The sequence below is a fragment of the Artibeus jamaicensis genome, unplaced genomic scaffold (genome assembly GCF_021234435.1).
Source record: "Artibeus jamaicensis isolate MK-2021 breed Jamaican fruit bat unplaced genomic scaffold, CSHL_Jam_final contig_769, whole genome shotgun sequence".
In the NCBI taxonomy this organism is placed as follows: domain Eukaryota; kingdom Metazoa; phylum Chordata; class Mammalia; order Chiroptera; family Phyllostomidae; genus Artibeus; species Artibeus jamaicensis.
Window position 1 is genome coordinate 754,331 of NW_026521961.1, and position 25,134 is coordinate 779,464.

Genomic DNA, 25,134 nt, shown 5'->3' on the forward strand with positions numbered 1-25,134 from the left:
ATAAGACTGTTACTAGAAGGGGAAAAAAAAATACGTGATGTGACTTAAGAAAGAAGAATGCTTATGTGAGATTAAATGGAAGAGAAATAGTGAGAGTAATGGATAGAAATTTGGCATAGTGTTAAGAGAAAATAATGTTAACCACAACAGTAATAAGGCTCAGAAAGATGGAGAAATTGATTAAGACCAGGGAAGTGTGCTGTGTGGGATTTGGAATAACAGTATGACAAGAAATATATAATAGATCATATTATATGATCTATTATATATAAAAAGAATAAAAGTAAAAGACTAAGAGTAGTGTGTTAATTGGAATATGAGTGAAGTGAAAGAAGAGGAATTAAAATGCAATATGAAAGGGAAAATTTCAAAAAACATCAAACAATAAAAACAAACCAAAAAATAGTAAACCAAAAGAACATGGATTTAAAAAAAAACAAGGAAGTTCTGAAGGACAGCAAAGTGAAATTTGTCTCAGCTGTTGTTCACATTCTGACTTCTTTTTGAATCTGTCTCTGGTTATCTCACAGTTCCAGGTCTCACTGTCTTACTCTTGAACTGTTGGGGGGTGGGGGGGGGAAGCCACCTGCTGATTTTAGGTGTTCCAGGAACCTGCAGGCACAGTGAGGCTGGTCTCTGATTTTTCCCTTCCTGTGGTTTCACAAGGATGGGGCTCAGTGTGGGCTGAAATAATCACAGGTGCCCAGTTTCCAGCCTATGACCTAAGAGCTCTGTGCAGCCTGCACTGTCCACTCTGCGCATATGTGCCAGGCTGGCACTGACAATCCACCTTGTTTTGCACCCCTTTGATCAGTCAGTAAGGTGCACTGAATGGGAGCAAATCACACCCACCTCCTCCCTCTTTGTTGGCCTGGCCTCTGCACACTCAGTTCCCCTATGGAAAAAAGTCTCTCTGGTTGCCTCCTTCTCTCTGAGCCCCTGCTGCCTGCCTGCCTTTGATCAATCCATGAGGCACCCCGAGTGGGAACAGATTGCACCCACACTCCTCCTCCTTAGCTGACCTGGCTGCTGCTGCATGTGCAAGGTCCTCGCACATGGCTGTTCCTTTTTTGAGAAAAGTCCCCCACCTCAAGTTCCAATTAAAATATTCAGGAGTACACACAAGAAAAGAGTGATACAGCATAAACACTCAAAGCTAAATAAAGACCATACAAGAGGATAACAGCTACTATTATATACCTGTTTGGAAAGGACTAAAAAAGAATCCATGAACTGCATATGAAATACTCCATGGTATCAAAAAGAGCCATACCAGGTAATGTAACAATGTGATTTATGGTGAGAGCTTTGGGTCACTCAGTATCCACTCAACCTCCAGAGGGACTGGAGAGTCCATCCACTGGGGCAGTTGATTATGTCTATATAACAGAGCCTCTACAAAAACTGGACACCAAGGACTGGGTAAGATTCCTTGATTGGCAATACTTAGACACATTGTCTCACACCATTACCAGGAAATCAGTGCTGCACACCCCATGCATGGAACTTTCCTGGACCAGCCTGCCCCATGATTTTTTCCCTTGGCCTATTTTAATCTATATGTTTTTGATGTAGTAAACCATTACTGTGAGTACAACGGATTCCAGTGAGTTTTTGTGAGTCCTTTTAGAAAATTATCAACCCTGCTGGTGGTCTTAAGAATTGGCTCTAATTTTGCAGTTATTATTACATTATAATATAATATTATTGTCAAGATATCCAACCAACTGAAGTTATAGAGTACGCATGTTTTTCCATACAAAGAAAAACTGACAAAATTGAAGAGAGAAATCTGACAGATTTATTACAAATAACCTAGATTTAAATCATGTAGTTAATTAGGTATTAATAATATACCAGTGTGCCCTGAAGAGAATATGCCCCACGTCCCCATTTTTATCTTCAGCAATGTAACAGAAAATTTGCATATACTAAGAAACACTTACTTTCATAATATTGTAAGACTAAAACTAACTTTGAAAAAACAAAAGTCTACTACAAACTGCTAGATCAAAAAGAAAATTAAAATTTCAAATCCTGAAAACACAATAATTATATTACAATGTATGCCCTGGTTGGGTAGCTCAGTTGGTTGAAGTGTCCATCCTGATTAATTCCCCCCAGTCGAGACACATACAAGAATCAACTGATAAATGCATAAATAAGTGGGACAACAAACTGATGTTTTTCTCTCTCCACCCCTCTCTAAAATCACTTTTTAAAGAAAGATTCAATGTAAATAAAAAAGTAGAACACACAAATAAATTTAGTTGAAAATGAGAAGGGCCCAAAACATATATTTTAAATAATTTAAGAATTATAATACAGTGTTGGACACTGCTCTGCCTGTTTTCAGGAATTGTAACTAGCCCCCATGGCTAAGGATGAGTGAGCAACCTCTGGAATGCAAGCCACAGGAGACAAAGCTTGTCTCTGGTAGCAAACGCTGCCTCAGCTTACTCCCCTGCCCCCAGAGCATGGCCGATATCCATGATGGATAAGACTCCTCACACAGAGAGGGGCAACCTAAGCCAGACCCGATCACTTACAAGGCCATCATGGAAGGACTCAGGGGGCTGCAACAAAGAGGGAATGATGGACCCTCATCCCCTGGCTATTGTGACATAGCCCAAGTCCCCATTTCCGTCTGGGAGAAGTGCTTCCTGGCTCTAATCCACTTAAGCCTAAAAACCTATGATGGGGAAAGTGGTGCAAGCCCTGTGCTAGAAAGGATGGGTTCTCTGGGTGATCAGGCCTAAAAAAGAATATGTAAAAATCCTGTGAAACCTGCTTTGTTTAGAATGCTCTTATTTAAATGATAAGGGTCCAAGCAAGAAGTTTGTTCCTCAGAGTTTTATGGCTTGTTAGCTGTCTGACCCTGACTGAGAATAAGCCCTCATAGTTCTTTGAATGCTATCAATTGTTTGATCCTTATCTGTATTCTTATGCAAACGAACCCAATAAAACCCCCTTGAGGAAGGGGCTCTTGGCCCTTCCCCTTTGAGGGATTGGCCACCTCTCCTCCCCAAGCAGATCATGTCTTGGTAGTTTCACTTTCATCCGTGGTAGATGGCAGGGGGGGTACTTTGCAGGCAAAGTCACCCCACTGTCTAGATGACACATACATGGGGATAAATGTACCACTAATTTTTAGCATGTTTGAAAGTGTATATAAAAAGTAAAATAAATTACTTGAGCAATTTATTAGCTCTTTCACATTTCCAACACATAATTCCTAATCTACATTACCCATTTCAAAGTACGTGCATATATACATTGAAATTAATATAATTCTGTATAAAATTAACACCAAAACCTGACCAAAAATTAGCATTTTTTAATTTAATTTATTTATTTTTAGAGAGAAGGGAAGGGAAGGAGACAAAGACAGAGACAAACGTTGTATGAGAGAGAAACAGTTGTCTTTCACATGCCCCCAAAAGGGGACCTGGCCCACAACCCAAGCATGCACCTTGACTGGGAATCAAACCAGTGACCTTTCAGTTCACAGGCCAGCACTATATCCAGTGGACCGCACCAGCCAGGGCATTAAAATTAGCATTTTAAAAAATTATAGATCAATTTCACTTAAGACTATAGCCAAAAAAATTTCTAAAGAGCTACTAATAAATCAAATGCTACAATAAATTAAAATAAATATCCAGAAGAAAAATCTAAAGAATAAAGGTTTCTAAAATACACAACTATATATTTTTTTTCCAGTTTTGTGGTAAGTATGCATACAAGATAAGGAAAAAACAGAAATACACTGAAATAGTAATGTGAATATCTCTATAATGGAATTATAGTATTTCCTGCTATTATTCATCTGTTTAATATTTTTATAATATGCATTTCATTTATAGCAAAAAATAGAAAAGCTAGATGTGTCTAACGTTTTCAAATTTGCTATTAATAAATCATTTTCTATATGGGATCGTCAGTTGCCTATTAGTAGTTGCTCACCATTATCTTTGTTAAATTGTTTTTCTTTGTTAAAGTTTTAAGTTACTGATATAGTTCTAGGGCAAATGTCTAATAAATAAGACTATATAAAATTTTTTTCAATTCTCACCCGAGGATATATTTACTGATTTTAAAGAGAGAAGAATATATAGAGAGAAACATCAACATGACAGAAACAAACTGCCTCTAATATGTGCTCCAACCGGAGATCAAATATGCAACCTAGGTATGTGACCTGACAGGGGATCAGACAGACCCACATTCTTTGGTTGTACGGGATGACACCCCAATGACCAGCCAAGGCAAAATTACCTAAATTTAATGCACAAAATAAAACTTCTTAAAATCCGCCAAGAGTGAAGCCCCTCATAGAAGTAAAACTATAAACAAACAAGTACAAGTATAGATGTATACACAAACATGTATATTAAAGAAAGGGTAAAGAGAAAAGTCAAACATACTTTTGCTAACTGAAATAGTTTTAATTAAAATTATCTATTAGAACAGCTAATCATATATGGCAAATTATCATTTGTATAGCTACTAAACATATTAAATAACTTGATAACACTAAACTGTTCATATATGCTCAGGGTTCTACTGTTGACACAACAACATTGACAAATTAGAATTATCAATAAGCACAAAGAAAGAAAAGCACTTGATCAAAAAATATGGGGTACAGATTATTTATAAGAGATTACCTAATTTCTCTGTTCCATCCTAGGCATTCACATTTTACTCCTTTCAAAACCTAACTTCTACCTTGAGGGAAAGAGCTGTATCAGATGAACATTTAACTTGTCAGAGTCACGTTTAACTCAGGAGGAAGAGACTTTAAAAACAATAAAAGGATGTCTGTACTTTAAGAATACAAATTAATTTAAGAATTTAGTCTTTCTGAATAGAATAAGGTGTGCCTTCCCTATCTATAGCCAGGACTTAGCTATCTATATCTATATCTACATCTACATCTACATCTACATCTACATCTACATCTACATCTATATCTATATCTATATATAAAATCTTAGGTTATAGGTGTCCTTGTTTTTTAAAAGAATTGGGCTTTTATTAATATATGTTACTTTTTACTAGAAAAACAATAATTTGATTTCTATTAAAGATAGTTTCTGGGGGGGGGAACCTATCTAACATCTTCTGAAATATCTAAAGCCATAGTATTTCTATTTAATACAATTTCCCTTATATATACAGATGACGACATGCACAGTGGAAAGTTGTATATTGTATATGGGACTGGTGAGGTGAGGGCTAAAAATAATGGTTTATTTTTATTATCAGTTATTTCCAAACCAAACATACAATGGGTCACAATTTATAGAATTAGTCACATGTATAACATATTGGTGTCTGTAAAAGAAATTTTTAAATTCTAGAATTTTACTCATTGGGATTTAATTTCTCACTAGTCCTGGAGACTGAGAATCATGGAGAGGCAAAGTAGTCTCCTATTTCACACATGTACCATGAGTCTATAAAAGACTCAAGAGACAAATATTTAAAGTATCATGCTTCAAAGAGATTCCAGCCTGGTCTGCAACAAGTATTTATAGAACATGTTAGATACCTACTTTTATAAATACAGACCAAACATCACAGCCTGTAAACACTCTGCAAACACTGTATCAGGTTTCTGTCGTGGAAGCCACAGCGCATGGCTCTGAGGGTCACCTTACCTGAGAGAGCATCCTGGGCTTCAAAGAAAGTACTAAGACCCCCTTTCACACACGCTAGGCTGCCTTCACTCTTCTTGTTAGCCTGTCTCTTCAGGTTGGTGACCGCCATTTTGAGCTGTTCAAAACTGAACAAAATAAAGAAACCAAAAGTTTGACACCTCTAACATTAAAAAAGAAAGAAGACAATGCATTACATATAAAATACCAAAACCTACATTAAGAAAGATAGACTAATAGAATATATAACCAGATAAAAACAAAAGCTTTCAAATTTTACCTAGAGCTAAAACTTTTATTATGAATGCCAAAATTATAGCAGCTAAAAGAGACTAGTAGCTCTCAAATGGCCATTCCAAATACATCAGACCCTTATGAAATAAATATACATATAGATTTTTTTAACCAATATATATCATATATCCATATGACCGGTAAGGAGTCCTGACTATCATCTCTCTGGTAGAAAGACCTAGATCATGTAGCTGTGGATGCTACCTAACGTGTAATTTTCTCTGTACATTCATTTCTGTATTCTGGACACAAATTGAGTATACCGTTATCCTTACCACATCAATAACGAATCCAGTCTTTAGCAGTGAAATTTCAGAAAACCTGGGGGAGGTCTTTAATTCACTGTTTAACTAAAAAGACCACAACATTTTATGTCTACATCTCAAGCAGAGAAAAAAATAGGTAGTTCTCTGTATTTCAGAAGTTTTATTTCTGAGCTAAGAAAATCTGGCTATAAAATGAGTATATCTAGTCCCATGATAGCCCTAAACAGAAAAAAAGATTTTGACTTACAGTAACCAAAAAAGCAAATCCGTAATATAAAATTAGAATCATTTTTATAATGAGAGATTTCAGACATCTGCTTTAAAAATTTATGAGGCCAAATCTATTCTACATATTTAACAAGTTTCCTCATGTTTTCTACTAATGATTTGCCTCTTAAGAGCTGAAAAATTTCTCCTAAGCTATATTTTAACAAATTGACTTTTCAAGAATATAGATTTTAACCAAGAAAACATTCAAACATTTTTACTAAATATAACTGTTTTAAAACAGTCTTACAAAAAAAGTTAAAAATCCAATCTTGTAGAGAGAGTGGGTAAAATGTAAGTAGACAAAAATAAGCACTTTAGTTTGAATACATGGCCCTATCTATGTTTTGGCCTAATTTTAAATCAAGTGTTTGCAAAATGATAAACCAAGTCATCTTCCTTTGCTCTATAATGTGGGAAGGATGTGTGTGCCCCACATTACACCACGACTTGAAAGTTTTCTTATTTGAGTAGGGAAAGGTCACATTCAAGCACATCAGTTTAGGTAGCCAGCTGAGATTCCATAAAATTTCAATAGGTTGTACAAATAATGAAACATATAGAAACAACATGATAACAGGAAATAAGGGTCCTCTAATTAATAATCCCTTTTTATAAATAAGGATATAGATAACCTACAATGTTCACAAGCTCACCCAAAGTCAAAGGTCTCCAAAGTGGCACAGCTAGGCCTAAAACCCACATTACAGTATAATCATATCAGCTGCATCCAAGTGAAACAATTCACAATCAACAGCCCCATGTCACTAACCTGGTAGTTGAGTGGTTCTCTATAAGATACCAGGCAGCTGAAAAATTTTCACTTGTGAAATCGGCACTCATTCCAGGGAAGAGCATTTCTAAGTCCTTCTGGGGAAATTTACTTCTGAGGGAGAAAAAAAGTTTACAATATACTTCAAGTCCTATTATTTACAAAGATGTAACAGATGTCCAGGGTACCTAGTATAATAAACATAAATACAAACTGTTATAGTTATCCATCTACATTATAAAGCCTATGTTTGTGTGTATATATAAAATATATTTCCTACACCTCAGCTAATTGCCTATATATCAACTTTGATTATATATATGAAATTAATTAAAACATTGAAATTATATCAAGATTAGAATATAAGAGTTAAAGAAACTTAGTTGATACTTTTAAAAATCTATCCAAAAATGAAATCAGTCCCTAATCAATGGGTAAAAATAAAAATCTAGACACGATGAAACTTAATAACATTAAATCATTTTGTTAAAAATTTAAAGGCCTAGATGAAAGCTGTTTTAAGCCTCATAATGCCTACCAGTAAAATTAGATCTAACTATATGGTACTCATATTTCCATGTCCATGTCTGAAATAATTTTAAGAAAAACTTATGATAATATGTAATATATCATCTGCAGTTTACTTTCTTGACTACATTTTTAATGTCAACTTCTAGATCAAACATTTATTTATTAATTCAAATACTAATCAAACATCTAATATAAATCAGACTCCATGCTGGAAGTCAGACAGTTGGGTGTGAGAGAAAAAGTAACATGGGCAGACCTTTAACTTATTAGCTAAAAGCCCTTAGTATACCCCCATCCCTTCATCTATGCAGAATGAAGTCCAAGTTCTATCGTCAAGTCTCTCTGTGATCTCAACCTGCTTATCTCTCAAGATTCATTTCTACCATTCACATCCTCAAACCAAAAGCTTCAGCAACTTCAAAGGAATTATATTTTCTTGCATCTGTTGTATTTATTATTACATTATTCCTCTAGATCTTGCTATACCTTCTGACTAAAGTATGTTCCTCACACCATACACTGGGGTAAGCTCAACTCACAGGGTACAAACAGGACAAAACATTATTTTATAGCCCAGTGTCTCTTAATTTTTTAAAGTACCCACTGAAAATTTATTATGCATTAGGAAGCTTAACTAAAAAACCAACAACATAGTAAAAATATATGTCATTTCTGTTCATAACAGAACAGGTTCCAAAATATATTTTCTTTTAAATGTACTGGGTCAGTAAATAATCCTTTACAAAAGTTGTTTTATAAAGAAAGTTGCCAATACCTTCATTACATTTATAAACACAAGATTTATACAGCAGTCCATCAAAATAATATTTTTAACTCCTTACAAATATCTACATATACTTCATACCTATAAAACTTTGAAAGGAGTGTTCTATAAAGTTTTCTTCATCCATTAAAGATCTCAAAAATTTAGAAAGATATTTAATATAAAATTTAGCTTCCCAAACCACCTATTTTATAAAGGAATTTGATGTGCATATTCACAGGATTTTCAAAAGTCAGATAAACAGATGAAACCAAAGACCTATTGAAAACAACTACATACTACACACAGCAATTAATACAGAAGTATGATGAATGAGAAAAATTGAGAAGTAGGACACAGGAGATGTGGGAAGGAACAAATAATAATGTGTTACATGAGCCCAGTGTCTCTTTGAAGTGGGGGAAATTATTCCCATCCTAGAAGAAAATGTGGGCAGATCTGATGACCTGCTCACTCTTATCTGAGAGGGTATTGATGCCACATTATTACAAATACAGCTTCAATTCAGGAATTAGGCAACCTAGTCCATGATCAACACTCTATCATCACCAAAAGTACTACCTGTTTGAGCCCTTGACTTGCAGGTCTCCTTAGGCACAATTTTTCAATGGTCCCAAACTTACTTTTTCCAGTGAGGTGCTCATTTGGTACCAGAAACCCGCCCCTCCCAAAGGCAGACGCCTGTACTCTCAATATGCGGTGTTCTGCTGCTTTTGGGTGCCAGGGCCTCTGCCTCAAAACTGCAGGAAACATTTGTACCTGGGGGCTTCATGGAAGCCCCACTCACCAGACATGAGTGAAGAGCACACATTCTCCATAACTCCCCTTCACAGCCTAGCAAAGCTCTCAAAAAGTCGTACAGTCCTGATCAGTGTGGCTCAGTTGGTTGAGTGTCAGTCATCCCACAAAGTTAAAGGTCTCAGATTTGATTCTGGTCAGGGCACATGCCTGGGATGTAGGCTGGTCCAAGGTGGGGCATGTGCAAGAGGCAACCAATCAATGTTTCTCTCTCTCTTTCTTCTTCCCTTCTCTTCTCTCAAAATATAAGTAAATAAAATATTTTTTAAAAATCTTACAAATCTTTCCCTTCTCTACTGGCTCTTCTACTTTATCCCTTCATACTCCCCCAAAGTCCAAGGAATGCAGGCACCAAAATTGGTGCTCCATGATTTCCTTTGTAAATCCCATACTTTGATCTAGAATCCAACATTTATTGTTAGTACCTCAGTCAAGAGAGAAAAAGGTCCACACACTATGAAGTTCTCTTTTTTAATTGGAAGTGAGGGGAAAGGCCTGCTTAACTCTGCTGTAACAGATTAGAAGATGAAACAAGACTTTAAGGCAATCATGAACACCAAGCTGGCCTTCACCTCAGTTTCAGTAACTCAGAGACTAAGCCAACCTTACACCTTTCTTCACTGCCTTAAAAAATTAAAAGGCTACAGTGTAAATCTCCTTAGAGTGTATATGTGTGTGTGTGTGTGTGTGTGTGTGTGTGTGTGTGTGTGTGTTGCATAGCTTGGTAATTTCACTATACAGTCTCTGGAAGGGAACTAAAGAACTCTGCATTTTTAGTAGTTTATTTTGGTTTGGACTCTTCACATTGGTTTGATACTTAGTAATAAAATCCTGTCACCTTTGGAAGTTTCTGATTTTATTTATGTGTACACCATTCTTCCAAGTTAGAACTTTTGAGGATTGAAAGGCTAAATTCTAGCTAAATAACTAAAAACCCTTCTGATATGCATTGGCTATGTGCTACAGTTATACTTTAACTAGTGAGCAGTGTCTGTCTAGAGTGCTGTTTCAAAAATCATAGGAAGAATGATCTGATGAATGAGTGTGTCTGTTCTTTGTGTGAGGGAGAGATGCACAGTAGCATGCCTATGACTTTTTCAGCCTTACTCCTGTAGGACACTTAAACTGAAGTTCTCTGTAATACTAACAATTCAGTTGCTAAGAAAGTTAAATAACTTCAACAGAATCAAAAAGTACTACAGAATCACCTGATATCAACTAAATCCCTACTAAGTCTTCACAAATTATTCAACTATGTGAAATCTAACAGGGAGCAGTTCCAACTAAAAGATTAAAGACACAGGTAACAAGCAGTTAAAAAACCTGTGAGAAGCCAATCTGAGTTTCTTTATCTTTCACTCAAGACCTATAGTTTTATTTTGGTTGGGTGGTTCCCTACCCATATTAAAGCAGCAGCGTGTAAAGGGGTCACCAGAGTTAAGAATAACAACATAAAAAAAAATCTATGATGTAATGATAGCATGTAAAGCAAAAATATACAACATGAAAACACAAAACTCAAAAATACAACACTTGCATGCCATGGTGAAACGGCTAACTCTACACCATCCCCAGAGGTCTGAGAGTTATGTCATGCTTAACACAGTTAAAAACAATAAAAACCGCATTTGTGTTACTCCGTCTAGCAAAATGAGATGAAGGTCCACCCATGTTGTTGGAATGACAGGATTTCCTTCTTTCTCATTGCTGAATAACATTCCATGTGTGTGTACACACACTTGCTTTATCCCCTTATCCATCCATGGACACTTGTTTCCACATCATGGCTACCATATATAATGCTACAATGAACATGAGAAGCATACACCTTTTTGAGTTAGTGTTTTCATTTTCTTCAGATAAACAGAAGAGGAATTGCTGGGTTATATGGCAGCTCTATTTTTATTTTTTGAGGAACCTCCATATTCTTTTCCACAGTGGCTGTACCAATTCACATTCCCACCAACAGTGCACAAGGGTACTCTTTTCTCCACGTCCTCACCAACACTTGTTCTGTCTTATGTTTTTGGCAACAGGAATTTGAACAGATGTGGTTGACTTGCATTTCTCTAATGATTAGTCATCTTAAGCATCTCTTCATGTACCTGTTGGCCATTTCTATGTTTTCTTTGCAAAAATGTCTTTTGAACACCTCTGCCTATTTTTCAAATGAAATATTTTTGCTTGGGGGTGGAGAGATTGGCTCTTCAGTTGTATGTTTTCATTAAAAATTTTGGGTATTAAACCTTTATCAGATTTGCAAATATATCTCAAAAAAATAGTCCAGAGTGAAAACTCATGAAACCAGAGTAGAAAAGTATTTGCCAGGGCCTAGACCATGGAGGAAATAGAAAAAAAATTGGTAAAAGGGTACAAACTTTCAGCTCTAAGATGAATAAGGTCCTTAAGAATATAATGTAAAACATGATGACTATAGTTGATAACACTGTAATACATAATTGATATTTGTAGAGAGAACTTAAAAGTTCTCACAAAAAAATAAATATTTGAGGTAACAAATGTGTTAAAAATTGATGGTTGGAATCCTTTCACAATGAACAGACATCTATCAAATCACCAAAATGTCCACTTCAGGTATCACTCAAATTTGTCAACTACACCTCAGTAAAGATCAAAAATATTTTTAAAAAACTGGAACTTCAGGTCAAGATGGAGGCATAGGTGGAAATGCTCTGCCTCCCCAAACAACCATAAAAATAATTACATGACTTCTAGCCAAAATGGAGATGTAGGTAGACATACTGTGCCTCCTCGCACAACCAAAAGAAGGGCAACAACAAATTGAAAAACAAAAGACAACCTGAACTGACAGAAAATTTAACTGTATGGAAAGCCCACAATCAAGAAGTTAAAGAAGGAACATTCATCCAGACTGATAGGAGGGGCAGAGAAGGACAGCCAGGGCAGAGAGGACCCGTAGCAAGGTGGCAGCTAGAGGATCTGGGTGGCCGAGGCAGCAGCTGGCAGACTGCCCGGTCCCACATTTGTATTTGGATAACCCAAGAGGAGCAACTGGGGATCTAGACAGACCACACAACCCAGGATTCCAGAGTGGGTAAATAAAGCCTCAAAACCTCTGAATAAAAAAACCCATGGGGGCTGTGGAGGAGGGAGAAACTCCCAGCTTCACAGGAGAGTTCAGTTGGAGAGACCCACAGGATCCTAGAATGTATACAAACCCACCCACCTGGGAATCAGCACTAGAAGGCCCCAATTTGCTTGTGGGTAGCAGAGGAAGTGACTGAAAGCCTGCCAAGAGCTGAGCAGGCAGCACTGTTCCCTTTTGGACTCCTCCCCCACATACATCGCCACAGTGCATCCACATGGGTTGCCCTGCCCTAGCAAATACCAAGGCTCCACCTCTTAACTATTGAAAAGGCTCACTGAGACAAAAACTATATGGCCCAAAAGAAAGAACAGATCAAAGCTCCAGAAAAAATACAACTAAGCAATGAAGAGACAGCCAGCCTATCAGATACACAGTTCAAAACACTGATAATCAGGATGCTCACAGAAATGGTTCTGTGGTCACAAAACAGAGGAAAGAGTGAAGGCTATGAAAAGTGAAATAAAGGAAAATGCACAGGGAACCAACAGTGAAGGGAAGGAAACTGGGACACAGATCAACAGTTTGGACCAGAAGGAAGAAATAAACATTCAATCAGAACAAAATGAAGCAAGGAGAATTCAAAAAAATGAGGAGAGGCTTAGGAACCTCTGGGGCAACTTTAAATATTCCAACATCCAAATCACAGGGGCGCCAGAAAGAGAAGAGGAGGAGAAAGAAATTGAAAACTTATTTGAAAAAATAATGAAGAACTTCCCGAATCTGCTGAAGGAAACAGACTTCCAGGAAGTGCAGGAAGCTCACAGAGTCCCACAAAAAAGCTGGACCCAAGGAGGAACACACCAAGGCACATCATATTTCCATTACCCAAGATTAAAAATAAGGAGAATCTTAAAAGCAGCAAGAGGAAAGGAGACAGTTATCTACAAAGGAGTTCCCATCAGACTGTCAGCTGATTTCTCAAAACAGACCTTACAGGCAAGAAGGGGCTGGAAAGAAGTATTCCAAGTCATGAAAGGCAAGGATCTACATCCAAAAGTACTCTATCCAGAAAAACTATCATTTAGAATGGAAGGGCAGATAAAATGCTTCCCAGATAAGGTCAAGTGCAAGGAGTTCATCATTACCAAGCCCTTATTACATGAAATGTTAAAGGGACTTACCTAAGAAAAAGAAGATAAAAAACATGTATAGTAAAATGACAACAAACTCACAATTACTAACAACCACACCTAAAACAAAAACAACAAACTAAGCAAACAAGTAGAATATGAACAGAATCACAGAAATGGAGATCACATGGAGGGTTAGCAACAGGGGAATGGGAGGAGTGGAGAGGGGGAAAAGATACAGAGAATAAGTAGCATAGATGGCAGGTAGAAAACAGACAGTGGGAGGGCAAGAATAGTATTGGAAATGTAGAAGCTAAAGAACTTATGACACATGGACATGAATTAAAGGACAGGAATGTGGGTGGGAGAGGGGGTACAGGGTGGAAGAAAATGAAGGGGGGAAAATGGGACAACTGTAATAGCATAATCAATAAAATATATTAAAAAATAAGTGTTACATAAGAAAGAAGCACTATGTTAATAGAGAGTTAAAAATAACTCAAAAGTTTGCTCACAATAATGGGATTTTAGGCTCTAACCCACCAAGTGAAGTGATGGTTTAACAACTCAATAAGATATATTCTGAGTAATTCAAACCAAATCTACAATTTGGAGTAATTCAAACCAAATCTCATAACATGGAGAGTGAAAGCAACAATTACTGTAGTGTGTAAACTCATTAAATCATTTAAAAAAAAACATAAAAGTCTCAGTAGCTAACAAATCTTGCCTTAAAATATATGCTTTCTATTAGATGGCAATGTAAGCAAGATTTAAATCTAAACCTATAATGGTTTAAGACCATGTCATGGGAAGATCCAGGTATACTGAGCAGTCAGATAAAACTAACAGGTACGTTTTTAACATATCTGCTTCATTTTCAAGTATGAGAATGATCTACAGGAATGACCCATGACCAAGCAAAAAAGAATAATTTTGAAAAAAATTCTAACTACCTAAGATGGAGTGAGACCTAATTGCAGTTGTGTTACTCTGTGCTTGCCTGAAAAGTACATATTTTCTTCATCTGGCAGATGGGAAGATGAAAAGTGGAAGAGGCTAAACCAGTAAAAGAGAGTTTAGATTGTTCTTTTGAAAATGTGTATACTATACTCAATTCTTTTTAAAAAAAATATATTTTACTGATTATGCTATTACAGTTGTCACAGAAACAAATTTGCTTCTATGAAATTTCTACAAAGTAAATTTATCATGGTTCTTATCTTCTACAGGCATACTAAGAATTATTTGGCCACCTTTCTTTGTTTTCTAAATGTAGCAAGTAAAGTGGTCACCTTTTCTTTTTATCGGAAAGCCAAACTGATGAGAAGAAAAATGAGATTTCTATTGCCCATAAAACCCCTGTGGAAATAAAACAGTTATTAGTGGTACATCAGTTGACTACTCTAGATAGCCTTTCCTAGGTTAACAGTTGCACAAAAAGAGTTGTAGATCACACAAAAACAGAGGCAAAGCTCAATTTTTATGTCCTCATTCCCACATACATATTTCTTCCAAAAACATAACTTATAATCTCATGTTAGTCAAATATTATTTTTAAGAAATGAAACCTAGTAAAGGCTTTAGTTAACATGAACCTGTTTTTACCTTCTTTTTCAGTTTAAATAGTTTGTTTCCATTATACTTTAAGCCATGCAAAGAACACATGCATTTGTGACAATTGGTATCATAAATAAAAATATAGGCTTTTTACAAGCAAATCCTAGTCTTAGTTCAAAGTGAAGTTATTTCTTTCTGAGCAATTAGTAACATTTTTATAAGTATTAAGGCACCATGTGTGTAAAACATCAGTTAAAAATTTAGGAATATGAACAACTTTAGCAGTGGAAGGAGGCCAATAAATGCCAGTTGTTAAACTTGTGGGCTGCAAGAGGAAAGTATGCGTGCTAGGTACACCAATAAAATATTTATTAAACTCTGACTTGCACTGAAAAGTAATAGGAAAACTATATTCTGTTATTCTCACTTGCTTTTTCATATTCAGAAACTGGCCACAACCCTACAGGACTGCTCATTGTTTCACACTGTAAATTTGACTATCAGCTGAAGAGAAGTTCCATAAATATTCACGATGCAATTCCCAGGAGCTGATCTATCTTCCAAAGGCAGCTTCACCACTTTAATCTGATAATTCATCAGGCCCACAGTAGACTATACCACAACAGACAGTCATAATTCTTCAAATCTTCTCAATTAACATATTTCAACATGAAACTAATATTAAAATCCTGTTATTCTTCCTCCAATGACATTTATAAAATATTAAAAATAGGTCTTCTTCAGTGTTTGAATTATGAAAGAAATCCCCAAATGACATTAATAAACAAATATAAAAGACAAATAGTAAAAAAAAAACTTCTTAGGAATTCTAATCTAAATGTAACACCATTCTCTCTGAAGACCAAAGCTTTTATCTAAAATATAATGGTTCAGGCAAATGAAACACACACCATCAGTATTTTAACATCTGTTTTCCCTTTCCTGTTCTCTTCTTTTTCTAAAATAAGGCCTCTTTTTTTTTTTTTTTGAGGCTGTAGTTCAAAAAAATAAACACATTCTTCCTGAAAGTATTTTCAAAAAAACTGAAAAGGGCATTTTTCTGACCAAAATCATTCTCTTCTCTTGGTTCACTTTCACCTTTTACTTTCTTGCTTCCTCCTATGTCTATACTCTCATTCTTTCAAAGGAAGAAATTTTAAAGACTAAACAGACGAAAAAGATTACTAGATACCCAACCTTGTCCTGAGGGCTTTCCCAGTGTTTTCTAATTGTATAGGGATCTGTGCCTTTCCTTACCTCTATTTTGCAATTCTGTTATAGAAACAAATGTTAACTTGGTAATGGCTAATGGTGAGCAAGAATCCCTGGCCAAAAAAGTATCTTGTCAGGTGTAGATGTAATTAATTACCACACACTAGAAGTAGCCCGTTTTGTACCTTTTTAGCATTCTTCATGTTGGTGCTCTGGAATTCATGTTGGTTCTCTGGAATTCCCTTTGAAATGGTTTTAATATTTTACTGGTTTTCCAATCCTAACTTTCTTAGTTTTGTCTAATGCTTGTACAAAATTTATATAATATACTTACTCCTGTGCCCATGTACAAAATAGTTTCTTCTTTATGAAAAGAACAATCAAAGGGATCCTTCTGCTCTACATTTCTTTTGTGGCAGACCTTGAAAGAAACTAATGGGCTTTTTAGAGTATTGAAGCAGGCCATTAAAAGTTTTATAACCAACTGCAAAGCCTATTCATGCCTGAAACTGCTCAGGTAAATATCCAGGAGTCACCACACTTTTCTGGACTTTCTTGATCTGTAGATTTAATTTATATAGCACTGAAATCCTTAAAATAGCTCCAAAATGACCCATTCAGCAGCCGAAGAACTTCAAGATGTGACCTGGAAAGAGAGTCACATCTTGAAAGACTGACACAGAAACAGAATTATGAACACATAACAGACTGACAGCTGTCAGAGGGGAGAGGAGAGAGAGAACTAGATGAAAAATGATGACAGGATTAGCCAAAGGACACATATGCATAGTCACAGACAACAATGTGGTGATACCCAGAGGGAAGGGGGAGTGGGAACTGAGTGGAGGCAAGCAAAGGTGGGGAACTAGTGATATCTGTAATAGTGCCAACAATAAAAGAAAAAATATTTTAATTTGAAAAAACTTTCAAGATATTTTCTTTCTTCCTAAAATGTAAATTCAAAAACCCGATAAGATAAGTAGTTTTTGCCAAAAGTTTTAATGGGAACATTCATTGGTAATAAAGCTGACCAGGCTTCAGAAATACTTGTCTTCCAACAATGAAGGTATATGAAATTGTGCTTCCCTGGATGTTTCCAGAGTTTAACTGTCTAAATATATAAAACCTTTTATCAACTGAAAATAAAGAAAACTGAAGAAAAAATGGTACTCACTTTTCAATCTCAATGCCAAGTGGATTAGCAGGACGTAAGGACAAGGGAGGAATTCCTTTATTCCTGTCAGTACGCATATCGTAATAATTCATCTCATCAACCCACACAGCAGACTGGTCCAAAATACCTACCAAAATGAGGAGCACATCCTTAGTAAAATACAGACAACTCCAGGTACTTTCAAAGTTTCACAAACTGCTTTATTTTTTCAGGATCGTAATGCATGCTAAGGTAATTTTAAGAGATTTGAGAACACACAGGCTCTAAATTTTTTTAATGTCTGGTATTTTAATTAAAAACACTAAAAATCTACTTTGAAAAAAGAAAAATAAAAACCAACAGCCCATGGTTTCACTGTGCATTACTCAACAGAGAAGATAAATTAAGCCTCTGATAAAAAGATATGCAAAAACAAATGTATTTTACCAAAAAAAAAACCCCTACAACCAGTACAATTAATTTGGTATATTCAACAAAATACCCAATAATTTCTTATATAAGGAAATCAGTCAAACACCCTCCAAGGAATGCATAGCTTATATACTAGAACTGATTCAGAAAAAAAATGAATAGGTAGTACCTGTGAATAAAATATGACCTATGAAAATAATATTGTACCTTCTTTTGGGCTCTTTATCATGCATCTTGGCATCTAACTTACCAGTTTACCAAACTTTAGACCTGGGCTGCAAAAGAAAATGGGCAAGTGCCAATAGGCAGAGAGGTGAGACTGGAGGCTAGGCAGGCTTCATGAAGAAAGGATATTTAATTCCAGGCAACTTCTAGTTGTATGAACCTTGGTGAACCCACTAATTTTATCAGCAACCACATTCCTGCCCATATGCAACAGGAGACTATCAGAAGCTAGGCTCAAGTCCAGATACTCCTGAGTTCAGTTAGATACGCCTTTACTGAGCCAACACTATGCTAGGCCCTGAGATGAGTGGAGTGGGAAGTTAGAATAAAATTAATATTATACTTTCAGATCAGTTTTCTTTATCTTCTATATAAACATGATATGAATGATGCTCGATTCTGTTAAGTACCTCTAGGAAACACAGTGTACTTAATTTCAGTTTAGTTTTTAAAAATGTTAATTAAAATTAGTAAATTAAAACAGTGATAATGTATACATGTACAAGGGGTCTGTCTAGAAAGTATCCAGCCATATACTATGAAAAAGAGACATTTATTGAATAAAATACAAGACACAAGAAACATTGTATATAGGTCAATAATGCCCAACTCCCCTTCAAAGTAGGTACCTTGGGACCTCACACAGTTTTCCCAGTGTCTCGTCCACTTTTCAAAATATTCTGTAAAATCCTTTGTTGGAATCACCATCAGCTGCCCTGTTGTATTTTCCTGAATCTCACTGATGGTCTGAAATCTTTTCCCTTTCAAAGGTTATTTTAGTTTTGGAAAAAGCCAGAAATTGCAGTGCACCAAATCTGGTTCACTGGTAGCAGTAAGTATGAATCAAGTCATTAGCAACTGTAGCACTATGTCCCTTTTGCTCTAGCAGCAGCTGCCACAAAATGAATTTTGTCACAACATGTTTCATGCCAAGATTCTGTGTCAAAATCTCAGACACAGTAGTTTTGTAATCCCCAGATCAGCTTTCAGTTCTTGCACTGTCAGTTACAGATCTTTGCTGATTGCAGCCCAAACACGCTCAACATTCTCATGTGTTCTGCTTGCTCCAGGCCTTCCAAAATATGGATCACTATCAACAGATTCTCAACCATATTTGAAGTGTTTGTGCCTCACTGTTATTTATACTGCACTCATTGCATTGTCCCTAAGAGCCTTCTGAAGCATCTGAATAGTCTTTGTGGAGGAATGCTCAAGCTTAACCCAAAATTTGGTGGAGATTTGTTGCTCTACTCACTAAGTCATTTTGAATTCGACACCCACACATGCTCAATCAATGGTTTCTACTGTCCCCATTGACTAGTACAGTGAAGTCATCATTGTTCACATATGTGCATTCCAGTCCACTCTCTGTGGATGCCAGGTTACAGCAATGTCACGCAAACCATTTTTGTTATGGTAACTGTGGCTGGACTTTTTCTAGACAAGCCTTGTATGTATGCACATACATATATGTACATATACATAAATACCATTTTCAAATTTGCCTTAAATTCCTCAAAATTTTATTGACAAAAAAACTAGGAATTTGGGAAAACTAATGCTGCAGAAAAGTTCTATATGATAAAAAAAAAAAATTTGTGAAATTACTTACTTTTCTTCACCAGAGAGGAGCATGGCCTGGATTTAATCACACCTCTACTATTCCTACATTATACAACCATTAATCAAGTACTATGTGCAAGACGTTATAAGACCAAAAGGATGAATTTGACATTATTCTCAGATTAGGAGGGGAAATGGTCATGCACAGACATAGGTATGAAAAAAAATATTGTTCACCAGCATGGAAGCCATGAGAGGACCTCCAGATCTCTTCTCTTGAACTTACAAGTTACACAGCTATAATTCCACAAAGTATTCTCTGCTCAACAAAGAAAAACGTCTGAGACGCTGAGCATGAGACATCTGAAGGAGGATGCATCTTAGCTAATGGCAGAGACAGAAAAGAGAAGGGGACAGAGACAGAAGCTGTGGGCACTTCCATGCCTGTGGAGGCCATAACAACAAAGGGGTGAAGTACAATGACCACTGGACAAACCAGAAAGGCAGAAACAGTGATCAGGCCTCAGTAGCTGACACACATGGAATCTGGGCCTAGGGTGAGGGTCAGAGAAACAATGCAAAGTCAAACAGCTCCACGGTAAACTACCAGACAAGGGATTCCTCAAATGTGACAAGCCACCCACATCTGTGTCCTGGCAGACAACAAAATCCTCACTTCGAAGATGGAAAAGGGCTGAGAAAACTTACAGCCTAAAGTGGTCTGTACTCATTATGACTAAGTACATTGGGAAGAGCAGAACCACACTCCCACAAAACCACTGCCCCAGCCAAACCCTCCTGCACTCATCTCCACACAACCTAGTAAAGACTGAGTCAAATCAGACAGAACTTCTTCACTGGCAGCTTCAGGCTACCTGAAGGTGGGGGCACTAAGAACATTAAAAAATCCCACAGCCCACTACTTTTCAATCCATGGGAATGGTGCCCCAAGACCCAGGTGAGGAAAGGTTACCCACCTCCTCAGGAAATAACAGGCACATCCCATGGCCCAGGTTACACTGCTGCACAAAGATCCCAGAAGCCACAGGAGCACAGGTAAGAAAAAATAAAAACTTGTACTTGTGTACCATCTAATGTAAAACAAAAGAAAGATGTCTACTTATCAACCTGCTAAATAGTGAAATGCCAAAAGCTTTTTTTAAAAAGTTTTCATTCCCGTACATGTTCAGCAGAAATAATCCATCAAGCATAACAAACAACCAAGGTAACAAAGAAACTTAGAAAGAAAATGAAAAATTTCCAGAAAACAAACTTAAGATATGAAACACTGTGATTTAAATAACAGAGAATTCAAGATTGCAGTTTTTGAAAGAACCAGAGATACAAAAAAACTCAGAAATGCAATTCCGTTATCTCAGAAATAAAATGAATGAATAAAAGGACTACTTCACCAAAGACACTGAAACTAGGACAAAGACTGAAACAGAAATTCTGGGGCTGAAAAACACATAAAAAAATAAAAAATTTCCTTGCAAGTTTAGGAAATGTAACTGACTAGAAAGACAAGTGGTATTACTAATATAGAAAATAGTAATTTAGCAATTGAAGACTCAGGTGAAAGAAGGGCAACTCAAAAGAAAAGAATTCTATAAGAACTACCTGACTCATTAGAAAAAACAATTTAAGAGTAACAGGTATACAAGCAGGCACAGAGCTGGCGAAGGTAATAAGAGCCTATTCAAAGAAATAATCAATAAGAATTTCCCAAAGCTATAGAAAGAATCAGATCCCCAAATTCAAAAAGCTAATGAGTACACCTAATGATCTCAATCCACAAAGACCTTCTCCAAGGCATATTATATTAAAATTGTCAAAAATTAATGACAGGAAAAGGGTTCCCATGACAGTAGAGACAATGGTAACAAAGGAAACCCCGCTAGATTAACAAATTTTTCCACAGAAAAACTAAAGCTCAGAGATACAGTAACCAAGTATTCAAAGGGAGAAATCACAAGCCAGAAAAATATATCCAGCAGTTATGCTTTAGATATAAAGAAAAAATTGTTTTCCAGACATACAAAAGCTAAGAGAATTTACTAGCACAAGATCTACATGAAAGAAATTCTGAAAGAAATACCTGCAATAAAAAATGCATAAGGTTATAAAACTATGAGCAACATGACTAACAGACAGAAGCATGAAATTCCAACCCTTATTCACAAAAGAGTATTAAACACTTAAAAGAAAAAGACATTAGCTACTGCAACATGGAAATTAATGCATGGGGATGGGGTACCCAAGACAGGGAAGGAGTAAGTGGAAGCTACACTAATCTCCTCCCAGGACCAATCTGAAATTACAACTAAACTGTAGAGAAATCATCCTGAATAACCAACTGAATACTAGCTGGAAAAAAAGCCTTATAACAAAGGACACACAAAAGAAACCACATCACCACAACACGACTGGTAGGGAGTGTGAAGGAGGTGGGAGAGGGCTGACTGGCCTCCCATGGGTGGCAGGTAAATTCAGGAGGGATATTTCAGCGGCCAGGGCATTCCCCCTGAGAAGTGTGGGGTCCAAACCCCAAGCTGGGCTCTCCAGCATGTAACACCAGAACCAGGAAAGGAACCCAGATAGCATCCTGCAGCAGGATTTCTATCTGCCAGGGAGAGATGGCTAGAGACAGAGAGAGCCTCTTAAAAGGCCAACTCACAAAATTCCATTTGTGGCCACTTACCCTAGACTTCAGCAGAGGCAAGGTAGAGTGGGCCACAGACACTTGAGAGTCTGGAGCCGGTGACTCTGGGGAAAGAACTGAAGGAACAGCCTCCAGGAACCCTGTGTTGAGTCATTCCCTGTATTGCAGAAGCCATCTTTCTCAAGCAGAGCACTCTTCTCCAAGTGGCATCAGCCTGAGGGAAAGCAATGGACCCACTCACAGGAATTACTCTTACCCTAGCCTTTGGAGCTTAAGCCTGGTTGCTAGGTACAGCTTCAGGCTATATCACCAATTTAGTTTAACAATTAAGTAGGTTCTCTGGGAGCTCTGGGACTTTAGCTAGCACTCCTCCAGCTCGGTGCTGGTAAATACAGGCCTTACTGTGCAACCTTGTTCTTTCAGCATACACACAGGCCAAGGACAGAGCGTGGATTTCTGATGGCTCCAGAGATTGCCCATGACCAGTCATAAGCAGAAACTGACGAAGGACTGAACCAGAGTTTTTGCAAATCTACCTAATACACAGAAACAAATACAAAGAAGCAGCCTAAATTGGAAGCCCAAGAAACAGGCACCTAATGAAAGAATAAGAGAATTCTCTAGGAGAAAAATGAATAGGAAGCAAGCAATTTATCACCTAGAGAGTTTAGAAAAATGATTATAAGGACACTCAACAGCTTGAAAAAAGACATAGAAACCATATAAAAGGATGAGTCAAAAATAAGAAAGGCAATATCTGAAATAATACACTGGAAGGAATAACAGTGCTTTAGATGAGAGGACCAAAACAGTGACTAGGAAGATAAGGTAGTGGAAAAAAAAAACAGGCAAAGAAGCAAAAAGAAAAGAGGAAATTTAAAAAAATTAGGATAGATTAAGAAACATTTTGGGTAACATGAAATGTAACAATATCACATCACTGGAAAACTAGAAGACAGTGAACAGGGATCCAGAAACTATTTGAAGTAATAATGACTGAAAACTTCCCTAATCTAGTGAAGAAAAAAAAAAAAAACACACATGTCTAGAAAGCTCAGAGAGTCCCAAACAAGTTGGACCAAAAGAGACCTACACTGAAACACTTCATAATTAAAATGGCAAGGCTTAAAGACAAGGAGAGAATCCTTAAAGTCGCAAGAGAAAAGCAGGTAGTTATATACAAGAAGCACCAATTACGCTGCAATCTGATTTCGCAACAAAAACATCTGAGGCCAGAAGGGAGTGGTATGAAATATTCAAGGTGATGAACAGCAAGGATCTACAAGAAAGGCTACTTTACCAAGCATGGCTATCATTTAAAGTTGAAGGAGAAATAATAAGCTTCCCAGAATAGAAAAAGTTAAAGGAGTTTTTTTAACACCAAATCAGAACTGCAACAGAATGCTAAAGAGAGGAGAAGAGGAAGAGGAGGAAGAGGAGGAAGAAAGGGAGGAGGATGAAAGGGAGGAGGATGAAAGGGAGGAGGAGGAGGATGAAAGAGAGGAGGAGGATGAAAGAGAGGAGGAGGAAGAAGAACAACAACAACAAAAAAATGAAAACAAGACAAAAAAACAGAAAAATAGGCTAACAATAACATGGCACTAAATATGTATCTATCAATAATCACCTTAAATGTGAATGGCTTAAATGCTTCAACCAAAAGACACAGGGTAGCTGAATGGATAAGAAAACAAGACCTATGTACATGATGCCTCCATCACAGATGGAAAGATAAATACAGACTAAAAGTAAAAGCTTGGACAAAAGACATGTCATGCAAAAGGAAAGGGAAAAAAAGCTGGGATACCAATATTTATATCCAACATTCACTTTAAAACCAAGGCTATCGTAAGAGACAAAGAAGGGTACTACAAAATGATAAAGGGAACAATCTAACAAGAAGATAGAACCCTAGAAAATATTTATGCACTCAACATAGGAGCGCTTAAATATGTGAACCAAATCTTGATGGACATAAAATGAGTAACAGAAACACAGTTATAGTTGGAATTTTAACGCCCCACTGATTTCAATGGAGAGATCGTCCAGACAGAAAATCAACAAGGAGATTGGGGCCTTAAACAATACACTAGATTAAATGGATTTAATTGATATCTTGAGAGAATTTCACCCCAAAGCAGTACAATATACATAGTTATCATTTGCACATAGAATATTTTTTGGGATAGACCACATATAAGGACACAAAACAAGTCTTAATAAATTTGAAAAGACTTACGTCAAATCAAGCATCTTCTCTTACCACAATGCTATCAAACTATGAATCACAAAAAGAACACTGATAAACACATAAAGACACATAAGCTAAATAACATGTTATGAATAATCAATGGGTCAACAATGAGATCAAGGAAGAAAAAAAAATACTTTGAAACAAATGACAATGAAAACACAACCGCCTAAAATCTGTGGGACACTGGGAAAGCAATCCTAAGACAGAAATTAACAGCATTAAAGGCCTGTCTCAAAAAACAACACAAAGCTCAAATAAACAATCCAACTTTTTATTTTAAGTTATTTTTAGAGAGTGGGGAGGGAGGGAGAAAGGGAGAGAAAAATCAATGTATGATTGCCTTTCACACACCCCCGCTGGAGATATGGCTCATATCCCAGGCATGTACCCTGATTGTGAATTGAACTGGAGACTGTGGTTCGCAGGCGGGCATTCAATCCACTAAGCCACACCAGTCAGGACACAATGCAACTTTATACTTAAAGGAACTCATGAAGG

General features: G+C 36.7%; 1 protein-coding gene across 5 annotated transcripts in view; it reads right to left on the reverse strand.

Annotated features, from left to right (window-relative positions):
* The window catches only part of EXOC2 (exocyst complex component 2), a 272,371-nt gene that overhangs the window by 161,585 nt on the left and 85,652 nt on the right, over positions 1 to 25,134 (reverse strand). For 4 of the 5 annotated variants that reach the window (XM_053672553.1, XM_037142694.2, XM_053672550.1 and 1 more), the window contains 3 exons: positions 17,522 to 17,648; positions 7,263 to 7,376; positions 5,667 to 5,791 (listed from right to left, as the gene is read on the reverse strand). In XM_053672553.1, the coding sequence (XP_053528528.1) occupies positions 5,667 to 5,791; positions 7,263 to 7,376; positions 17,522 to 17,648 (366 nt within the window). The remainder of the gene's footprint in view (positions 1 to 5,666; positions 5,792 to 7,262; positions 7,377 to 17,521; positions 17,649 to 25,134) is intronic. The other variant, XM_053672552.1, reaches the window with a different exon arrangement.